Consider the following 24,263-nt stretch of genomic DNA (forward strand, 5'->3'; position numbering starts at 1 on the left):
TATTGTTTATTTTGTGAATAATTTTCATTGTTGATTTCTTCATTTTGTGGGCATGCCCATTATCTTGTCTCACTAAAGTCAATCACCCAATCTCTTATGTTCAGACAAAAGAGTAAAGGTTCAGAAAGTGACCTGTGACCGCACAGCTGATTGATGTTCATGCCAGATCTGAACCCTGCTCACCCTATGATAGCACTGTCCTATAGAACATTCTGCAGTAGTAGAAATATTCCATATCTGAACTTTTCTATACAGTGGCCATTAGCCACATGTGGCTGTTGAGCATTTGAAATGTGGATGTCATGACTGAGGAATCAAACTTTCAATATTTTTTTCATTGAAAGTAATTTAAGGGATCCCTGGGTGGCGCAGCGGTTTGGCGCCTGCCTTTGGCCCAGGGCGCGATCCTGGAGACCCGGGATCGAATCCCACGTCGGGCTCCCGGTGCATGGAGCCTGCTTCTCCCTCTGCCTGTGTCTCTGCATCTCTCTCTCTCTCTGTATGACTATCGTAAATAAATAAAATTAAAAAAAAAGAAAGTAATTTAAATTTAAATAGCCATATGTGGCTAATGTCTATTGTTTCAAATAGCACAGTTCTATAAAAACCAAACCAGTTTATAGGCGGTTGCTACTGAAATATAAAAAGACTATCTACCCAGTGCCTGCCTTTCCTGCCAGTACAGAAGAACAGGGCTAGAATATTTCTGAAGGGGAAATCACACACAGTTGTAGTGAAGTCAGTGAGAGGCACCAATGTCCATTACTCATCATCACCCCACATATTTGCTATGCAATTGTTATCATTGAAACCTCAGAACATTAGTGGTTTCCTAAACAATACATTTTCTTATTTATTTTGGCTGTTGCCATGTTACTGCTATGCACCAAGCCTTGGCAATAATGGGAGGCTGATGGCTTGTGACAGGTCTAGAACTTCTGTTGACCCACAGGCTCATGAAGGGATGTGGAAGGCTCTGCTATAAAGCATAAAAGTGAGGCATGGCTTAAAGCCCAGAATTTTAATCTTTGTCTTCACAAGGTGTTTGTCTTGCACAAAACACTTGGTTTCAAGCCTCACTCACATGGGGGGGTCATCTCATATTTTTGAGGGAGTATCATCTGAGAGCAAAGCTACCACTTAGCACACTTTCCCTTGTATACAATACATTTGGCCCATAAATTCATTCTGGACACTTGGGGCCTGGGTACTGGAAGGTAGCTTGAGAATAGGATTCCCTTTTGGGAGTAGGAAAGCTCACTCCTCCTAGAATTTTCCAAGGAATTGATGGAATCACCAGAATTTGAATGGTAAGAGGTTAATATATGGCATTGCATTCTGGCTTGTGTTGGTGAGTAATTAGCTGGGACATTTGTTTTCCTGTCTCTTCAAAGATACAAAATAAAGACTTTGCATGTAACAACATACTCTTAAAAGAGAATGGAAAGAAGGAAGGTCAGCAAGCAACCTTTGTCTGAAGGCCAAAATATTTGCTATAGTTGTTTCCCACAAAATCACTTTAGTGTCATTATCATTAGATTTTAGTACAGTTGGGCTTTATGACTACATTCCAAACAGTGATTCAAGTTTGAATTCAAGGGGCCAATGTTTGGAAAGAAAGGAGAAGCAACTCAAAAGGAATGGAAAACTTAAAGTCAATTAGGACAACCTCCCCTTCTGGCCAGAATGGAGGGAAAGGATCCAGACTTACACTCAATAATGAGAAATTTACTTTAAACACCTAGTTATGCAAACCAACTATATGAAATGATGGTTTTTGAACATTGTAGATAGGCAGCTTGGAACCCAAATAGAGCCTGATTGTCTCTCTCATCTGAATACTAGAGGGGATAGAGCTGTAGAGAGAGAGAATGAGAGAGAGGGAGGGAAAAACTACCAAGTATGGGGAAAGAACTGGAAATGAGTAGGAGAAACAGTCTTAGGATCTCACATAGGACTTGTAGTAGTTTGGTTCCCAGCTATCAGAGTGGAAAGACCTCCTTGAACACATTAGATAGAATCCTCAGGAGGATATTGCTTTAGTAATGGAGCTAAATTAGCTCTAAACCATTTCTAGGATGGGACTTAAGGACTCACCTTTACAAAAATTGTAAGTCAGCTCCAAAAGGATCAAATTCATTCCAAGTAACTTAGCTGCATCTCAAAATAAAGCCTAACATTACTTAAAGAAACACAACAAAATCCAGTATCAAACAGCATAAAACTCACTATGTTTGGCAGCCAAAATCTATTACTAGACTTTGCAAATAACTAGGAAAATATAATTCATAATTAAAGAAAAAGCCAATCAATAAAAATAAACTCCATATCATATATATGGATATATAGAGATAAGATGATAGAATTAGTGTACAAGGATATTAAAATTGTCATTAAGAATAGACTATATTTAAGAAGGTAGAAGAAGACATGAATATGATAAGGAAAGAACTGGCAGTAAATTCAATACTTAGATTAAATCAACAAATACCTTGAGGGGCAAGATTGACCAAATTCATCCACAAAGAAAGATATCCCTGGATATCTCTGTATCTATTAAGTACACTGAATTTTAAGGGAGGGAAAAACCTTCCCACCAAGAAATCTTTGGTGAAGATGCCTCCACTGGCAAATTCTATGAAACTATTAAAGAAAACAGTATCAATTCTACAAAAGCTCTTCCAGAAAACAGGAGAGGAGGAAACACATTCTCAACTCATTCTATAAGGTCTGCATTATCCCTATAACAAAACCTGACAAATAAATTAAAAGAAAACTACAAAAAAAAAAGAGAAAACTACAGACTAATTAATATTCCTTATGAACATAGATGAAAACATTTTAACAAAATTGTAGTAAGTCAAATCTAGCAATCTATAATGATAATAATAAATCATGATGAAGTAAGGTTGACCCTAGAAATGTAAGGTTGGTTTAGCACCTGAAAAGTCAATGAATTTATTTCACAGTAACAGAAAAATCACACGAGGGGTGCCTGGGTGGTTCAGTCAGTTAGGCAAAAGACTCTTGATTTTGTCTGGGGTCATGGTCTCAGGGCTTATCATGGAGTCTTCTTGAGACTCTCCCTCTCTTTCTGCATCTCCCCCTGCTTACCCATTCTTGCTCACTCATGCTTGCTCTCTCTCTCTAAAATAAAATCTTAAAAAAAAAAAGAAAAGAAAAACCGCATGATAACCTCAAATTTGGCAAAATTCAATAGGCATTCATGCCTTTAAAAACTTTCAAAAAAACTAGGAGTAGAAAGGAACTTAAGACATCTATGAGGGATACCTGGGTGACTCAGTTAGTTAAGCATCTGCCTTTGGCTCAGGTCATGATCTCAGGGTCCTGGGATCGAATCCCACATGGGGCCCCCTGCTCAGTGGGAACTCTGCTTCTCCCTCTGCCCCTCCCCTTCTGCTTTCTCAAATAAATAAATAAAATCTTTAAAAAATACATCTGTGGAAAGCATATAGTTAACATCAGCCTTAACGAGGAAAGATTGAATGTTTTCCTTCTAAGAATGGAAAGCAAGGAAGGAAGGAGTAAAAGAAAGAGTACAGATTGGAAAGGAAAAAATAAAGATGTCCTTTTTTTACAGATGACATGAAAATATAGAAGAAAATCTTTGTGATTTTGGGATAGACAATTATGTCTTAGAAAGGACAGAAAAAGCAGAAACCATTGAGGAAAAACATTGAAAAGTGGACTTCTTCAAGATCAAAAACTTCTCTGTTCAAAAGACACAGACTTGTAAACTTTGTAAAACACTTATTTAATAAAGAAATTGTATTGTTACTATATAAAAAACTTAAAATTCAATATAAAAAGATACTATATAAAGTAATAAAAACTGAACATCACTCATAATCAGGGAAATGCCAATCAAAACTACAATGAGATGTCACTTCCCATCTGTCAGACTAGCTAAAGTCAAAAACACAAGAAACAATAGGTGTTGGCAAGAATGTGAAGAAAAAAGGAATAGTTTATACTGTTGATGTGAATAAAAGGCAATACCATCACTGTGGAGGACAGTGTAGAGGTTGCTCAAAAAGTTAAAAATAGAGCTACCTTGCAATCCAGTAATTGCACTACTAGGTATTTACCCCCAAATACAAAAACACTAATTCAAAGGGATACATGCACTCTTATAATTAGAGTGGCATTATTTACAATAGCCAAATTGTGGAAGTAGCCCAAGAGTCCATCGATTGATGAATGAATGAAGTAGAGGTGGTGGATATATACAATGGAATATTATTCAGTCTTAAACAAGAATGGGATCTTGCCATTTGCAATAACATGGGTGGAGCCTGAGAATATAATGCTAAGTGATATAATTCACTCATATGTGAAAATTAGGAAACAAAACAAATGAACATAGGGAGAAGAAAGAGAGACAGACAAACAAGAAACCAACTCTTAACTATGGAGAACAAACTGATGGTTCCAGAGGGGAGGTTGGAGGGGGGATAGGGGAAATAGGAGATGAGGATGAAGGAGGGTGTTTGTTGTGATGAGTACTGCATGTTGTATAGAACTGTTTAATCACTATATTGTATACTTGAAACTAATATAACACTGTATAAGGATGCCCGAGTGGCTCAGTGGTTGAGCATCTGACTTTGGTTCAGGGTATGATCCTTGTCACGGGATTGAGTCCTGCATTGAGCTCCCTGTGAGGAGCCACTTCTCCCTCTGTTTATGTCTCTGTGTCTCTCATGAATAAATAAATAAAATCTTTAAAAAATAACACTGTATGTTAACGTACTGGGATTAAATTTTTTAATGTAAATTAAAGCTATATAAGGAAACACCACTATACATTTACCAATATGCCTAAAACTTAAAAGATTGAAAATACTAAGTATTTCAATACTATGGAAAGAAAGTGACTAGAAATCTCATACAAATTATGGCAGTCATTTGGAAAACAATTTGAAAGTTTTTAATAAGGATAAATACCCACTGACCATATGAGCCAATAATTCTGCTCCTAAGTATTTGCCCAAGAGAAATGAAAACATAATCAATACAAAAGCTTATGTGTGCATGTTTAGTCACTTTATTATTATAGCCCCAAAGGAGAAAGAACCCGAGTGTCCATCAACTGATGAATATATAAACAAATTGTGGTGTATTCATACAATGGAATACTACTTAGTAATAAAAGGGAGCTATATATATAAACATGGATGAGTTCAAAAGCATAATGCTAAGTGAAAGAAACCACACACAAAAGATTACACAGAGTTTAACTCCATTTATATAATATATATTTTTAAGATTTGATTTTATTTATTCATGAGACACAGAGAGAGAGAGAGAGAGAGGCAGAGACACAGGCAGAGGGAGAAGCAGGATCCCTGCGGGGAGCCCGATGTGGGATTCGATCACAGGTCTCCAGGATCACGCCCTGGGCTGAAGGCCTCGCTAAACCACTGAGCCACCCGGGCCACACTTATATGATATTTTTTAAAAAGCAAAACTACAGCAATAGAAAGAGGATCAGTGGTTTCCAGGAGTCAGAGGATGGCTGGGAGGAGATTCATGGCAAATGAACAGGAGGGAATGTTTTGAGATGATGGAAATGTTTTACATGGTGAGTGTGGTGGTTGTTACACAATTATATACACTTGTCAAAACTTATTGAAGTGTACACTTAAAGTTGCTAGATGTATGCAAATTATACCCCAATAAATTTGCCCCAAGGAAGGAAGGTATAGAATAGGGTATATGGTAATATCATAAGTATTAAATAAAATGGAGAAAAAGGAGATAATTTCAAATATTGGACATACATATATATGCTGGAATGTGCACAGCATATCTCAAGAAGTATATACATGAAATTTTAGAATGAATTTTAGTATGATGGAGGAGAGATTCCATTTTTTCCATCCTCAAATTTTGAATCATGCAAATAACAAACCTATTTAAGGGGGAGAAAAGTTCCAAAACCTAATATTATTCAGTATGATTTGAGTCAAAATCCTGTTTCTATGTGAGAACATCTTTCTTTGTTACTCATCATTTCCTCCTTCCCTTACTTTAAAAATCACAGGACTGCCTAAGAGTAGGTTCAATATATACTTCAAAGTAGGGGAAAAATATAAACTCAAGATGTGACAGATGGAGGGTCCCCGTGGGTTGGAGACAATTTTACTGTAGGGTAGAACGGAGTTCTAGGCATGGCAGGTTAGAACCAGTGGGGCTTCTTGGGCTCATCTCATACAACCGTCCTTTTTACAGGTGAGAAATCTAAGGCCCAGAGAGTGCATGTGACTTCCCCAATGTTGCACAGCTAGTCAATGTCAGAATCCAGATGGGAATCTAGCTCCTCATTCTTATTACAGAAATAATACCAGGAGATCAGGTATTTGAACCACACCATGGTTCAAAGTAAACGTTCAGTAAATAAGAATTTCCCCTTTGGTTCTTCCCTCTATATCAGCTGGTTTCTCATCAGAACTCACCATCCACCCACCCCTACCTCAAAGTCAAATATCAATGGAGGCAGCGTCATAAGAGCCGTTGCTTTAACGCTGAGCACATTTCCCAGAGAATACAAATAAGGTTTTTCTTCAGAAAAGAACTGCTCTTCCCATAACCTGTTCAATTTCAATCAATTTGACAAATATTTAAGAGACCCAACTATGGGCCAGGATCCATGCTAACAGTGAGTGTACCTACACAGGTGAGTAAGATGCGGCCCAGAGCACGTTCTCTGTGGAGCTTTCAGACCAATGAAGAGCAGCCCTGATGACTGCAATATTAGGTGACAGCTGCTAAGATGGAGGTAAGCACTAAGGGAGTATCACACAGAACAGCCTGGAGGTTTAGAATTGGCTTCCCAGGGTATTCAAGGCCAGAAAGATGAATGGAAGTTGGTCAATTGACAGAGGGGAGGAAATGCTATAGACAGAGGAGTCCGTATAGGCAAAGCCAGCTAGGGCAAAACAGCATCCAATTCGCAGGGAGCTCGGCATTCCTGGAGCATAATGAATGAGGCACAATGCGGAGGGAGCTGGGACCAGAGAGACCATTAGGCTGTTGGGTCAGGGCTGGGGTCCTGCTCCAGGGTGGACTTGATGACGTTGGCAAGGGGCAGAGCTTAACGCAGAGAAGTTAAGTGTCCAGTATGCAGTTTTGTTCCAAGAAATGATCTTTACTCCATTTGGTGAGTGAAAGATACCTGAGAGTTCACTTTACTCTGACCAACATTTACGGAATCCCTATGACAAGGCCAGCAGCCCACAGGACACTGTGCTGCAGAGATAAAGGAAAACGTGGTCCCTTCCTCAAAGACCTAACAATCTGGCCAGCTACTCTTTAGAAAATGGGAGCCCAGAAAAAGATCCAGCATCCACTAGTCCAGCATTGTGCCCCTCCCCCCAATATTCTGATTGGCAGCCCCTTCCTGGCCAGTTGGTGTTCTCTCCCCCAGTGTTGACACTACTCACTTTCTCCTGGTTAATGTGTTTGGTTTGGCTTCTATGTCTATTGACAGACTGTGTTTGGTCAATTATATGGATGCAGAAGCATAAAGGCAGACCCAGGAGCAAGGACACATTGCATTAGCTATGGTGACATTGTTACCACAGGGGGCTCCTTGTACTGTTTAACGCTGACAGCTGCGGGAATCCTCAAGTCCCTTGATTCTAATGTTCCTTCAGAGCTCAACAAATCAAATTAAGCACTCAGAATATTGGCTTTCTGCCCAGCTTCAGAATGATGTTAAGAACGTGCCAGGCATTCTCATCCATGTCTGGGATCTAATGAGATGAAGGTGGAAACAGTCCACTGACTTCTCACAGAACCCCTTGCATTTGGTGCAAATATGGATCCCAGGAGTGGCTGTCCGTGTTCCCATGCTTCAATTCAACTAATTCCTACCTGCAGGGGCTATAGTGAGTTAGAGTGCCTCCCTACCCAAAGATAGGTCCAACCACAACCTATAAATGCGACCTTGTTTGGAAAAAGGGTCATTGTGGCTGTAATTAAATTAAGGATCCTGAGATGAGATCATCCTGGATTAGGAAGGGTCTTAAATCCATTGACAAGTCTTTATAAGAGAAGAGAGGCGAGAGATGCCTGGGTAGTTTAGTCAGTTAAGTGTCTGCCTTTGGCTCAGGTCATGGTCTCAGGGTCCTGAGATCAAGCCCTGTGTCATTGTCAACTCCCTGCTCAGTGTTGGCTGTTAGCTCCCTACTCAGTGAGGAACCTGCTTCTTCCTCTCCCTCTGCCACTTCCCCTGCTCGTGCTCTCTCTTGAGCATTCTCTCTCTCTCTCAAATAAGTAAATAAAATCTTTAGAGGAGAAAGCAGAGACAGACACCGGATAGAAGTCCATGCGATGATGGAGCAGAGCCTGGAGAGATGCAGGCCCAAGCCATGGGATGCCAAGAGCCACCAGAGGCTGGAACAAGCAAGGAAGGACTCTCCCCTAGAGCTGTCAGAAGGAATAGGACTCTGCCAATACCTTGACTGCAGACTTCTGACCCCTAGTGTTGTGAAAGAATAAATTCCTATTGTTTTAAGCCCCCTGGTTTATGGTCACAGAGTCTCTATGAAACTAATACACGTGCTTGGAGCACCACTGGACCAGTCTTCCTCCTGCTGCATTGCCCTGAGCATCCTGGGGGTAACTCATTTATTTCCTTCCTTCCTTCCTTCCTTTCTTCCTTCCTTCCTTCCTTCCTTCCTTCCTTCCTTCCTTCCTTCCTTCCTTCTTTCCTTCCTCCTTTCCTTCCTTCAACCATCATTTAAGTAGCCATGGATTGGGTATATGAGTATATATAAAAGGCAGATCTTCCTTCAGGGATTCACAGCTAAAGAGACAGATGCAGACACAAAGAGGTTATCCTAACATTCAGTGTTACAGGCTGAATTATGTTCTTCCAAAATGTGTATGATTAATACTAATCCCTAGTATCTCAGAATGTGACTGCATTTGGAAACAGGGTCTTTAACAAGGTAATGAAGTTAAAATGAGATCATTAGGAAAGGTCTGGTCCCATATGACTGGTTATCCTTATAAAAAGAGGAAATCAGGACACAGACACACACACAGAAAGGACCATGTGAAGACACTGGAGGAAAATGACCATCTATCTACAAGCCAGGGAGAGAGGCCTTGGAAGAAGCCAACTCTTTCGACACCTTGATTAAAAAAATGAATTTCTTTTGTTTAGGCCATGTAGTAGAGGTACTTTGTTATAAGAACCCTGGAAAACTGATACGTTGAGGTAAGAGCAATGAACAGCACCAGAGGAGACTCAGTCCAGCCCTACCTGGAGGGGCCAGGAGATGCACCTGCAAAATATGACTTCTGGGACAGTGGGTCACCTCCAGAAAGGATAGCATTAAAAGGGACAGCTTGAGCAAAAGCCCAGGCTTTACACGGTATGAAGGGTGCAGTAAAATACAAGTCAACGTTTTTTGAGGCAAAGAGTGAGTGGGGAGTAGCACCTGATGAGGTAGGTCTTGGCTGCAAGACTGATGGAACACGAACACCTTCATACATATTGTCTTCCTTCTGGCCTTTTTCCTGGAGATAGTGGGGAGCCACTGCAGAGCTAGAAAAAGGCATGGGCAGATGTGCTCTTTATGTGGACCATTCTGGTCACTATGTGGGGGCTTCTTGAGAGGGAGATGAGACTAGAGACAGAGTGACCAGTTGAATAACTGTGGCCAGGATGACGGTGGCCAGTGGTAGCCAGGCTGGAGAGATGAGAACATTCAGGAGGTGAAATTGACTAGACCATTGAGAAGTGAAGATGTGGAAACCTATGTTACTCAAAAGTTTTAGTTTGTATAAGTGGTGATACTGCCCACCAAGGTAGTTGTGGCTATGTTGACGTGAAGCTTGCAGGGGAAAAATGTCCAAAAATGTCCCCTAGAAAACAGGTGGATCCTAGTATGGAAGTTATGTTAGAATATACCACGTTGCCTTCATTTCCAGAGGTGACATAGTCCCACATGATGAATCAGGGACTGCTCCTTCATTACTCTTTCAGGAGAGTTTCTTCACATAGTTTCTCAAGATACTAAAAGGCTTAGAGCAAGGAGCTGGTTGGAAAGAAAAGGCATTAATTGGGTCACTCATCACACATTCTACTTCCTCCCACATGGACATACAAGACATGAATACCTAGGTAGGGCAAGTGGAATGCATCACAATGATAAATAATGTTGAGGGTTCATGAACCCTGTTGAGATTACCTTCCACAAAAAAATTTGCATAGACTTTTAGAATGTTCCAGAACCTCCTGAAGCACATCTGTGAATATCCAGCATCCGAGGCTAGGAATGCCGATATAAAGGGAAGTGCCCTGGATTTAGAGGCCAAAGTCCCAGGCTGCTACTAATTTGCAGGCAGCCATGGGCAAGTTTGTGGGACCCTCTGGGTTTTAAATTTCTTGTCATAGCACCAGAATTCTGTGACCTCTTTGACTGATGGCATTTGTCCACAAAGCAAACTAATTCTTATGGGCACCCAGAAAATTATTTTGAATAAAATTGGGATTTGACTGTGTTCCCAGCACCCTAATTAAGAGGAAATTATGATAAGAATAGAAATCTTTGTTCAAACCTGCTCATTGCTCCATTTTTTATATATGCTTCATTTGCCCCATGAAAGATTGGGCATATGCAACAGGCTCAGACTTGTCTCTTCTCACAGTGTTACCAACTTGACATGTCTTATTATTGACACCAGGGATCATAGAATAGGAAGACCTTTACAGGGCTCCAGCCATTTCTAGACATCTAAGTGCTAGCTACAACTTTTAAGTAGTTCAGCCACGCTGCGACAGATCACACAAACACATTTTTTTTTTATTGGAAACTATGCTAAAACAATATCAATAAAAACTTTGTGCTGAATCCATATACTCTCCAGACCAAATATAACCAAACTAGATATACACATAGATAATATACAAATCAGCATCACACTGACTAGCTTTTTCCAGAAACTTATGTGTGCGTAGCCAAGTATCTAAATATTTGGACATATCCAGATGCTTAGTTGAATGAATAAATTAACAAAAAAATATATAGGTAATCAAAAAAAAATATATATAGGTAATCATTATACGCAATGGATTTACATCTAAATGCTTGAACTCGTTTTAGAAATGAAGCTTGCAAAAACAAAACACGAAAACAAACAAAAAGAAATGAAGCTTGCTACACGTCTGTTTGGTCCTGATCCACACAATAAGTGACAATGCTATTTAATTTGCTTAACCGTCACCGTAAACATTGCTTTACTCTTGATCTCACTCTCAGTTGCCTTCAAGATAAACTGCAAGCCCCCCAGTTTGCCATGCAAACTACTTTCCTAGGCCTTCAATCTCATCATCTGCTTGAACCTATGCATACCTCTCTCTGCTCCAGCCAAACAGATGGAGTCATACACATGTTGATATTTGCTGTGCCTTTGCTTATGCTGAACCCACTGCCCACAATGTCCTCATTGGCTCCTCAACTGAGCCACATACCAATATCCCAATCCAGCCAAATTTCCCTCTTTTCCTCAATGGGATTTTATAGTTTCTCACCTGCAATGATGAATTTTTATTTGCCCCCCAAAAAACTTTAGCTTTTGAAAACCCAGGAAGTTTATGGAAGGTGGACTGCGACTCTCACTAGAGACCTTTTTCCCCCACTGGATCTCAGTAAATGACCAACAAGCAACTATTTCTTTCCTTTTATTATCTTTAAGAATTGTGTTTCTCTGCCTTCCCTTACAGGACAGTTGGCGTTAAGACATGGTGTGTTCCTCTCTTATCCAGTACCTGGCATGTAGTTAGTATGTTGTAAATGTTGAATGGATGGATAGATGGCTGGATGGTAGGAAGGATGGGAGGAAGAAAGAAAGGAAGGATGGAGGGAGGGAAGAGGAGAGAGGGAGGAAAGATAGTGTATGAGTGATTATACGAGCACATTTTCTTGCTCATATGGTCCTGGAGAAGAGGTCCATAGGTGAAATGGGAATAACATCTCCATTCACTCAGTGGCTCTGGTCAAAACCCCTAGAGTCAGCCTTGGCTTTTCTCTTTTTTTATGTCACATCAGCAGAACCTTTGGAGTCACTCTTCAAAGCCATTGTAGTCCTACTTTGTGCTACCTCCATTGTGGTCACCATTGGCCAATCCACTATCATCTCTTGCCTAGTTTTTCACCTGCCTCCAAACTGTCCTTTCTGCTTCTGTTTTTTCTTTGTTACAGTCTACCATCAAAAGGGCAGCCACAGGGTGCCTGGGTGGCTCAGTTGGTTCAGTGACTGACTCTTGATTCCATCTCAGGTCATGGTTTTAAGGTCATGGGATCAAGCCCTGGATTCGGGCTATGCACTCAGTGGGAAGTCTTCTTGAGATTCTCTTTCTTCCTCTTCTTCTGTTCCTTCCCCAATGCTGTATCTCTGTCTGTCTGTCTGTCTGTCTCTCTCTCTCTCTCTCTCCCTCTCAAATAAATAAATCTTAAAAAAAAGAAAGCAGCCAGCTCCAATGACTCCCCATATCACTCTGAGTGAAAGTGAAAGATCCTCTTCCACACGCTCTGTGCCCATCTCCATCTCTCAGGCCTTACCTGCTGCTACCTTACCTCTCTCACTCCCCCACTCCAGCCACCCTGCCTCCTTGGCTCCCTTCCTCACTGTCACTCTGTCCCACTGTGGGAAGCTGAATAATGACTCCCAAGTATGTCTGTGTCCTAATTTCCAGAACCCATGAGTGTTGCTTTCTGTGGCAATAGGGACTTTGCAGATGTGATTAAGTTAAGGATCTTAAAATAGAGATTATTCTGTATTATCCAGATGGACCCAAACTAATCACAAGTCTTTTTATAAGACGCAAGAGGAATCAGATCAGAAAAAGGTAGGATGAGGAGAAAAGCAGGAAGAGCCACTGTGATATGATGTGAGCCATGAGCCAAGAATGAGGACAGCCTCTAGAAACTAGAAGAGGGAAAGAAATATATTGTTCCCTGAGCCCCCAGAAAGAACACAGCCCTGCTGACAACTTATTGTTAGCTCCATAAGACTTATTTCAGATTTCTGATCCCCAGAACTAGAAGAGAATAAATTTGTGTTGTTTCAAGCCACAAAGTGTGACCGCAATAGGACATGCTCACACCCATTATTCCATTTTATATTTCTTAAAGGCACTATCACCACCAGGCATATTTTGTAGTTACGTATTTGTCCATCAGTTGTTTTTCCACTACAATGCAAAGTGCAGGGGAGCCAGGACTTTGTTTTCTTCATTGCTGTAAACCAAGGCCTGGCACAATATCTGTTTAATTAAATAAATAAATGATATTTTTTAATTAAGTAATCACCCAACACCGTGAAATGGCTGCACCTCAGTAAAATGTTAGGCAAACCTGCATGATATTCACTGGTTTGCCTAGAACAGCTGAAAATGCATGCAAGTGAGTATGGACTTAGATGCAGCCAAAGTGGTCTACACTGAAACAGCTCAGGGAAAGAATAAACCCCACGACTCCATGGCAAGAAGCCCTGCTAAAAAGATGGTGAGCCATAAAGCCCACTTGATCTCCATCCAAGGTGGGGCATCCAGCATTTTGCCATCCCCCCACCCCAAAGCTGGAAGGAGGAAAGAGCCTGAACGGGTTACCCTCAGACTCTCCACTCCCAAATAAGCAGAGAAGCCCCTGTACTCCTTGCCTTCGTGTATAATTTCCATTCAACACTGAATAAAGAACGGCAGTGGGGATGGGTGGAGGATTGGGAAACATGGATTATGACTGCCATTCTTCTTACTGAGTACTGCTGAGTATCCTTTAAAAAGAGTTCACACATAGGAGCTGAGGTCTATTAGTTAACAATTATGAAAAAAGAATGTAAACCTAAAGAGTTAATTAGCTCCAATATTTGCTTTCGGGAACTACAGATCTTAAATAACGTAGGACCGCACATTACTACCAAGCAGTTTTTCCTGTTGCTAATACCAGCTGGAGACGCCAATATTTCTGTTCCCCCCCCACAAGCACACTTCTGTTTTGTTCAACACCAGTGGCAAGCTAATTTCTGGTGAAATCAATGCTTTGTCAAATTTACAAATGTCTTGATGTGTCCATAGTGATGACGATGATCATAATGACGACCCACCTTGTCTGTTGCATAAAGTTGCATGGACGATTCTGTCCTGAAAAAAATACACCTACCAGTCCTCACCGGGTGTGGGATTTTGTGGGTTATTTTGTTTGTTTGTTTGTTTTTTAACTAATATAACAGTGATGTGGATTTGGAAGTGGAGGGCTGCTTGAATGCACCTGCTTGAATGTCAGTGAGCTCCTCAGTAGAACCTCTCCTGATTCCTTCCTGCACACTTGAGCACTCCCTCCCAGAATACCCACAGCTCTGAGCTCCAGCCTCGAGTTCACCAAAATTAACCATGGGCAAGTCTGTCTCCTGCACCACATCGCTGATTTCTTGACATAAAATCCCGCCCTGTCTTCCATACCCCTTTTCCCCACCAAATGCTCAACATAATATCAGGCAAGTTTTGTCGGGTATCTAAGTATGAGTCAAACACTCTGCTAGGTGCTTTTTAAAGACTTCATGATAGGAGAAAGGAGACACAATTTACACACAAAACATCTAGGGAAAATTACAAAGTAAAAAAATCAATAAATTAGCAAATAAAGTATATTTTATTGGAGTTATTGGAAACCACAAAGGAGAGAAATAAGCATGAACTGAGTGTTTTGTAGGTTTATTTTTATCAAGGAATAGCAGTATTTACTAATATGCCATCTTCATACTAAGAAATGTGTAAGTATGAATATTGTCAGGGAGTGGATGTTGGGAAAAAGTGTTCTGCATTCTTGGTTCATAAAGATGATTTGTCTAGCCCTGAAATGCTTTTTTATGTTTTGATAATATTGTAATAAATAGTCTTTATCACGATGTCAGTATAAAACCAAGATTACCAAAGTTCTGAGTTTATATACCATAAGCATTAACACTGGCTTTTAGTATTTTACTACTACTACAACCAAGATCATATTACTTCATCAGATATTTTAGTTATATTGGTGCCAAAAGGGCAGACTTAGTGACAGAGGTAACGTTTATTAACCATGTATCTGAAGTATCTGTGACCTTGGAAATGCTAAGAAGGAAACCCCAGTGCCTGGCCGACTACTGACTTGACTTCCTCTCACAAGACTTGGTTTCATTTTTGAAAATCAAATTGACAAAAAAAGTTTAACCAGACAGGAAAATGTACTTAACGTCTGTCACACTGTCACAAAGGTAAGGATTTGAACTGCATTTTCTGCTCACTTGTAGGTAAACTCTTAAAAACATGCTTTGCCCTGGTATATAAAGGTCAGTGATTTGACACACAATTTAAATGTGCTTTCCAATTCTTATACCTTTGAGCAGTCCTGAGTGAACTCTGGCATTGACTATTTAACCAGCCTCACTCTTAAATATGTCTTAAGATCCAAGGACCATGACATCATTCATCTTTCCCTGGATGCTCGGAGCAAAAGAAGACCCCAATTATGCCATCTACACCTGCAAGTGTGCCTATCTAGAGATAGCCCTTACCTTCACAAACAGGCTTATCTCAGGGTCCATGGAAGTTGATTGATTTTCTTCCAAACCCTCATTAGCAGAATTCCTGGCGACGAAGGCTCTGCCCTGCTGGATGGTGAAGTTTGCAGGGGAAGGAAGATCTTCCCCCATCATGCCTCCATCCTCTTGGGACTCCTCTGGGCCAGTCTCCTGGTCCTGGGTTGCTGAATGTAATTCTTCCATTGAGATGTCGTGGTCTTCCTGCAGCTCACCTGGTTGAAGATCCTGGGACTCAGGACATACCTCATCAGGCAGGAGGTAATCTGCTGCTTCTGGTTGGGAAGAAGGCAAGCTGTCCTCCTTGCCCCCAGCAACGTAAACTGACACAGAGTCATACTCATGGGTTTCCAGTTCAGTGGCATATACGTGGTTTTCTGTCAGGCATTCATTGATGTTATCATAAGAAGGAAACTCATTTTCTCCTGGATCATCTGGAAGCTCATAGATGCCTTTTCTTTGGACTGTGTCATAGATGTTGTTACTATCTTCATCATTCATGTTCCTGAATCTGATAGATCTTTTGCAGGCAGACCTGAATGAACCAGAAATGAATAAAGGGATAGAGGATCCTCCAGCCCCTTGCAGAGGAATCAACAGGCTTTTGAAACACAGCAACTAGCAACAGCTACCAATGATACGTCTCTAACAATCATTTACCAGAGACTTTCATCGGCAAACCACAAGTCCATTGGATACAAGATAAAGCTTACACACTCAGTTAACTCCTTCACTCCTAAGGATAGTTTCAAGCAGACTCTGGGGTTTTCCTCACTGCCAGTCACTCTGAGATTCTTTGGTCTGGCAAGAGGTTGAATCATCTTCCTGGTACACGTTGAACTTCTGAATATTTAGCCATTTGTCACTAAATTGGGCTCCCTCTTCCAATTGCCTCTAAATGTTGACAACATTCAAGAAGTCCCTGCAGTTGGGCGGAGAACAGTTCTACACAATGGTAGCTCATCTATTACTAGGCTGAATTTATTACATAAAATAATTCTGAGAGTACTGATACATGAGTTGTATATGCTCCAGTTAGGTAATAAATTCCCTTTGCATTTCTTATCTGGAAACACCACCTGGTGATTAAATGGCAGAAGGAAAGAGAGATAAAAGTACCGGTCTATAGTCACATCAGTACAAAGAGCCCAAAATAAAGACCTCAAAGGTTTATGGCTTTGGGTTTTATTTTCCCTCTTAAATCCATGTGATCATCAGAGTCAACAAACCTTCACCAAGATTCTGTTTTGTACAGGATACCAAATAGAGCACAAATCATACATGTTAGAAGATACATTCTCTGTGGTCAAGAGACTTCTATACATGAAAGGCAAGGAAGAAAAACTAAACCCTAATGGGCACAGAATAAACTATTCAAGATGTCCTTAGTGCAACTGCCTCACGTCTGGGATAAGCAGTAAGGAGCTACATACATAAGATTGCCTGTTTGATGTCATCTATGGATGCCACAAATATACAAGTTCTTTGTTTTTAATCTGGTACTCTGTTCTGCTAATTCCTATTTGCCTTCATCACACCATGCACACAGTTCTCTTTGAAGTGACACCTCATATAAATTGTAAAGGGACTTCAATGTCTAGAAATCATGTACAAATTAAGAAGCAATGTGACTGTGGACAAAGCATTCAATGAACATCTTATCAACAAAACTCCATTGTACCCTTAGCTCCACTATTGTATCCAGGAATCTTCTGGAGCAAAGGAGAGCAGAATTTCTACATTCTAGCTTCAGGGATGGCTCAAAGAATAGATGAGTGCAAAGCTGCTAGAGACAGACATTGAAGGCTCTTGATGTTAGCCTTTTATCTTTCGTTGAAATATGAGATTTGATGGGTCCAAATCCCTGATACATTACCATAGGTTCCATAATCAGGTGTGCATAACTCAGGGGAGCCCCACAGCTCAAATCCCACTCATAATGTAAGCTCTGGAGAAAACCTAAAATGACATTTAGTCTAACATTTATTTTATGTCAGGGAAAAGCCTGAAATCTAGAAAGGCTTCACACAGAGAGTGAATGACAGAGCTGATTTCAGTGATGATTTCCTAACCTCCAGCTCAGTGAACTCAGGTACTTGCTCACTCCTAAAGTCATGTTTTCCAACCCATTTTCTTGATCCCTCTTGCCAGGCCCTCACCTGGAGAACCCTTCTTAGATATTCCTTCCCATGAAATGAAAATACTGCTGGTATATTACATATCTGTTTGCATACTGTATGTATATCTGTGTTTCATATGCAGAAAAAGAATAAGCTTTTGGTATCTTAAGAATGTTCATTCTTTTAGGGTCGTCTTGCTCCTTCCAAGAATGCATGCTTTAACTGCTGAAGTACTTCTGGAGTGTAACTCATAATCTGGCACTGGATTACGTTCCATTCTGTATTACTATTACCAAGGAATAATACTCTACAACATGGGAATATATACGCAGCATGCTACTGGGTCCTCACCACGATGACCCAGCCAGGCATTGGAGACTGGTTAAGCTTAGGGCCTAAGATCATGCAGATATTTTATAAATTTGGTCCCCTGTGTCCCACCTCCCTGCATACCTATCATGTTTTGGTTACTGATTATGATATGAAGCCAATCATCCCGTTAAAATATCAGCCAGCTCTGTTCAAACTCCTATAATGGCTCCCATTTCTTTCAATAAAAGTCAAAGTCTTTATGATGACCCACAAGATCCTACAAAATCTGCACCACTTTTCCTGTAACTGCTCCCCACCCTCCTACTCCAGCTTACCGTGTTTCAGATAGTCTGGCTTCGTTGCTGTGCCAGGAACATTCCAGAATGCTCTCTTTACATTGGCCTGAAATACATTTCCCGCTGGGTGTCTACATAATCAATTTTCCAAACTCTCCTTCTAAATCTTGGCTTATACATCATCTACTTGCCAATGAGGCCACTCTGACTGTCCTATTTCAAATGTCAATACATCCAAATCCTATCTGTAACCCCCCCCCATTACTAAAAACCTCACCTGACTTTTAATTTCTTTTTCCATAATACTTATCACCTAATAAGATGTATACATGACATATTTTTGTCTCGTTTATTTTCTGTTTTTTTCCCGCTGGAATGTAAACCCTGTATGGTCACAGCTCTCTACCTGCTTCTTCATCATTACCTCAAACATCTAGAACAGTCGCTGGTATATATTAGATATATTAATATATATCTGTTGAATAAATTTTGATGATCTTCATCCTTTGCTGAACACAAGTTCTATTAGAACAGAGCCCAGGACTATTTTGCCCATCAGTATACATCTAAAATTCAGCAGATGATTGACACACCATTGATGCTTATTAAATATTTGTCTTATAAACAACTAAAGTGGAGGAGATGTATCTAGAATTCATATCCTTTTATTCATGGTCTATTTTTCTTTCTGTATTATGTGTATAAACATTATATTCTCACTATATTTAAATTCTTATAGAAATAAAACTAACATCTGGGTATTCCACAGCACTTTGTATAAAGTAAGTTGGTGGGACACCTTGGTGGCTCAGCAGTTGAACATCTGCCTTCAGCTCAGGGTATGATCCTGGACTCCTGGGATGGAGTCCCACATCAGGCTCCTGGCATGGAGTTTGTTTCTCCTTCTGCCTATGTCCCTACCTCTGTGTGTGTGTGTCTCTTAGGAATATATAAATAAAATCTTAAAAAAAAAAAGGCAACTTGGTTGCTTACTTGTAAAAGAGAGTATATCAATCAATTAATCAGTCAAAAATATTTCGAGGGCTTCATATATATGTTAGGAAAAGAAAGGAAAGAAAACACATTATTTTCTTTCTTTTCCTCACTTTGGTTTTACTTTGCTTTTTTTTTTTTTACCTCAAGATAATTACGATGGATAAATTGGTATTCAGTTTTCTTTCCTAATATATGCATTTAAGACTATTAATTTTCCTCTGTGTACAGCTTTTTCTGCATCCCACAAGATTGTCTATGTTTTATTTTTATGATCATCCATGTCAAAAGGATTTAATTCTTATTTTGGTTCTCTTGGTTTTTGTTTTATGTTTTTAAGGTTATTTTATTAGGTGCACACAGATTCAGAACTGTTATATCATCTTGGTAAATGGGCTATTTCTTCATAGAAAATGCCCTCTTTACCTCTAGTAATATTTTTTGCCTTCTTCTTATATCAACTTTCTTTTAGTTAGTGTTTAAGGATATATTTTCTCAAGTTTTTATTTTCAACTTTTGTGTGTCCTTATATAATAAGCATTAGATAGTTATATTTTTATCCAGACTGTCAGTCTTTGCCTTTAATTTGAGTAGTTGGTCTATATATATTTAATCCAATTGCAATGCATTTAGGTTAGATATATTATAATTTCTATCTTTAAAAATGAGCAAAAAACTTGAATAGAAATTCCCCCATAGGGGCAACTGGGTGACTCAGTGGTTGAGCATCTGCCTTTGGCTCAGTCATAATCCTCGGGTCCTGGGATAGAGTCCTGCATAGTCTCCCTCTGCCTATGTCCCTGCCTCTCTCATGAATAAATAAATAAAATCTTTTTTGAAAAAAGAAATTTCACCAGAAAGTAACATAAGAATGTTATTAAATAAGGTCTTTAAAGAGGGAAATGCAGTTAAATGAAGTAACTTCATACCACTAGAACAGCTAAAATTAAAAGAACTAATAATACCAAGTGTCAGTGAGGACGTACAGCAACCAGAATTCTCATACACTGATGGTGAGAGTATAAATGGTACAACCACTTTGTAAAATTGTTTAGCAGTTTATTATAAAATTAAATATGCACTTACCCTATGACTCCAAAATTCCAGAAAATCTTAGAAATGTATCCAGGAAAAAAATTAATGTGAAAATCATCATAACGGCTTGCATGAGAATGCTTAGAGAACTCTGATTCGTAATCCAAAACACTGAAAGGTTCTAGCAAGAGGAGAATGGACAAACTGTGGTATATTTATGTAATGAATATTACTCAGCAATAACAAAGGAATGAATTACTGATACAGACAACCAAATGGATGAATCTCAGAGACACTATGTTGAGCAAAATATGCCAGACATAAAGGAGTATACTACATGATTCCATATAATTATGCCAACTTAAAAACATACCAAGGGTTACAAGATTTCTAAGAACTCTTTTAATGGGTACCTAAGCAAAATATTTAAGGATCACTTCCATATGAGACGCCGGGGTGGCTCAGTGGTTGAGCATCTGCCTTAGGCTCAGGGCGTGATCCTGGAGTCCTGGGATCAAGTCCACATCGGGCTGCCTGCATGGCGCCTACATCTCCCCTTGCTTATGTCTCTGACTCTCTCTTTCTGTGTCTTTCATGAATAAATAAATAAAATCTTAAAAAAAAAAAAAGGATCACTTCCATAGCTAATGAATAAGAAATGCTCCATGTTAACAATTATCTTAGACTTCTTCCTCTGGGAGTGGAATTTCTTGAGTTACCATCATTAAGTAATGGGAGTTAAAATCACCACCTCCCTGGAATATAGCCAATCAGGTGGAGCAAGTCAGGCAAAGGAATTTGCGTGAAGCCCCTGGTGCCAGCAACAACCTAACCACTGGTGCTTCTAGGTAACTATCAACAGTGCCATTACAAAACTCTCAGGGTATGTTAAACCAGTTTATATAACCCAGGCATCGGTTAAGAATACCTCAATCCTTACACACTTGAGGAAATAGATCTTAAAATTCCTAGTTTCAAAAAAAAAATTCCCAGTTTCATAGTTTCCTTCCTCATCCTTTTCTCTGAATCTAGGTCCATCTTTGTATCACTCAGACCCAAAATGCCATCTTTTCATCAGTTTCTATATAAAAAAAAAATCCATTCACATCCAAGAATTTCATGGACATTCTGGGGTCACAGGGAATAGTGTCACACATCAGTGGCACCATTTCACTGGCCCACCCCTATCCCACTCCCTTCCTCACTCCCTTCCTTTCTCCCTTCCTCCACTCCCAGGGGAACCATCAATTCTTTCAGTTTCTCCCACAGATTATTCTTCAGACTAATTCCACTCACATCTGGCTTGAGGGACAGGTCTCTTCACCTTCCTTCTCAAAAAATGTCTTCAGATCTTCATGTTTTCAGTACCCTCTCATGAATATGATATCCTCCATCTTATTCCATTTACATTCAGATTTTGCAACATCCTCATGAGATCTGGGGGGATACTGAAGACCCAGTGGCCATGACTTTCCATACAGAAGCAGTATTTCTGAATTGTTTGATCTTTAGAACAGTGAAATGGCTCAGCTCCGGGGAGAAAATGGGAATGGCCAGGGCACTTCACACTGAGGGAGCAAACCTTGAGCACTGCCTGCCTTACTCTCCCTCCTCCCAGTTGTTCTTATCAGTGGTTTGCAGATGATGGGGAAGGGGAAATGAGGATCTGTTAGAAATTGCTGTTTGAAAAGGGCTTGTAATTTGTTCAACATTTTGAGGTGGAGGGGATGAGGACAGTTTATAGGCCTAAATTTCCTGCAGAGCTCAAATATTTGACTTTCACTAGGAACACTTACTTGGGTTTAATATCAGTTTGTTCCAGCCAATTCTGAAAATTATCAAACCATAGACTCCTAAAATAGGCAGAGATACTGAAATCAGATCCTACAACAGGTCCTGGAATGATTGATTGGGTCCTACTACATGTGGTAAACCTGTGACTTAAAACATGACCCTGTAGCTGGAGGTAGCTGAGTTAGCAGGTGGGTTTCAGGAAAGTTGGCGCAAAAGGTTGGCCTCAGACGAGCTGGAAAAAAAGAGAGGGAAAGATAAATGAGTTATTTTAAGAAGGGCAAGTTTATCTCCAATGCCAGTACCTCCACTTGCTTTTCTGCCTTCTTCTCTTTACCTTAGCCATCCCCTCATCACTGCTTTTTCCCTCCAAAGAACCACATACTCTCAACAAGCCACTGGCTTACACTCAGTAATTTTTTCATTTCAAAAAATGCAATCTAAGCCAAAGGAATGAATACCTAATGGTAAGTTTTCCATTTTCACTCTTTAGGGAAGATCCATTTCTCACTAGTTCTCAGTTGTACCATATGTAAAATGAGAGTGATAGCATGTGTTATTGAAGGATTTACTTAAATAATGTCAGTAAGAAGCTTATTGCTGTGCCTGAATGGCTCTTACTTGGCACTATTACTACTATTAAGCTTTATTCCTTAGATAACAATATCAATTCTGTTGTCTGTTTTTTAAAGGAATAAGCAAACATTGGGGATCCATCTAAAGACAGGAAATCTGACACTATGAAGGTTATGAAAATGGCTATAAAATATAGCCTATGGCCTTAAGAGTTTAAATCTAACTGAGTGTAGGATATAATGTGCCTGCTTAAGAGTTAACTGGCAATAGGAGGTATCATGTGTAGTGATAAATAAGAGAGACTGATCTTTGGGACTGTAGGATTTCAGAAGAGGGTGAGTTCACCCTAGGCTGGGAGTGAGGGCCCAGAAAAGTGAGTATCTTGGGCGGTAGATGAGACTTGGATGAGTGGAGTGGAGAAGGGAGGGAAAGGTGTGAGAGATATGCTGCAGAGTTGAGAATTTACAATGATAGAAAGTAAATCAGATTGCATGGAGCATGTAGACTATAGAAAAACTAGAGATGATGGGCAGGACTGCATTAGACTGTGGACAACCTGGAATGCTAGGCTCAGAAATCCGAATTTTATGCTCATAGGATGATATTGAGGATGAGCAGACACATAACACAGAAATAAGTTCAATCCCATTGGCGCCTGGGTGACTCAGTTTGTCAAGCATCTGCATTTGGCTCAGGTCATGATCTCAGAGTCCTGGTATCCAGTCCTGCATTAGGCTCCCTGCTCAGTGGGGAGTCTGCTTCTGCCTCTGCCCTTCCCCCCTGCTCATGATCTTTCTTTCTCTTACTCTCTCTTTCTCTCAAATAAATAAATAAAATCTTTAAAAAAGAGAAAGAAGAAGAAGAAGAAGAAGAAGAAGAAGAAGAAGAAGAAGAAGAAGCTGAATTCCAGAACCATTTAAATTCCAGCTAGGTTCAAGGCCAAGACAGGTGCTCAGCAAAAACTATTTTCAGTAGCTATTACTGCTTATTGGAGCAACTCATTCTACTGGCACATCACAGCATGACATCCACAGTTCAATATGGCACAGAGAGGAAATCATGTATAAGCCACCTGAGAACTTCTGATGGTTCTGCTGTGTCATTCCCATCACTGTAAATATGCCCCTCTCCTGGCACTCTCTCCTCCTTGGTGCTCTACCAGCCAGTCAATGCATAGACTTCATCTAGTGGTTCCAACCTGCTGAATTTCATGCCTCATGATAATGACTCTGGCATATACCCCACCATAGGTTTCTCTTTGCAAATGTTTACATCCATAGGAACCCCCAATTTTACTGCACTTTATTACTTGCCAAACTATACAGTTATCCATACCTTGACTCATCATTACATTTTGGTCCACCTTGGCACTGTCTATTTTAGAGTATCCAATCTGGAAGAACTCAGTAGAAGTCATTTATGATGTGTCATTACTTAGAGAATATGAGTAAAGAAAATGGGAAAAGGGGACTATTAAATATTAGAGGGATGATGAGACCGATGGGATCCTCTTCACTGAAATAAT

General features: G+C 40.0%; 1 protein-coding gene across 1 annotated transcript in view; it reads right to left on the reverse strand.

Annotated features, from left to right (window-relative positions):
* The window catches only part of CLIC5 (chloride intracellular channel 5), a 157,354-nt gene extending 141,238 nt beyond the window's left edge, over nucleotides 1-16,116 (reverse strand). The window contains exon 1 of the mRNA XM_055330576.1: nucleotides 15,592-16,116. Coding sequence (XP_055186551.1) covers nucleotides 15,592-16,116 — 525 coding nt within the window. The remainder of the gene's footprint in view (nucleotides 1-15,591) is intronic.
* Nucleotides 16,117-24,263: the final 8,147 nt, after the last annotated feature.

The sequence above is a fragment of the Nyctereutes procyonoides genome, unplaced genomic scaffold (genome assembly GCF_905146905.1).
Source record: "Nyctereutes procyonoides isolate TBG_1078 unplaced genomic scaffold, NYPRO_anot_genome, whole genome shotgun sequence".
NCBI classification, from domain to species: Eukaryota; Metazoa; Chordata; class Mammalia; order Carnivora; family Canidae; genus Nyctereutes; species Nyctereutes procyonoides.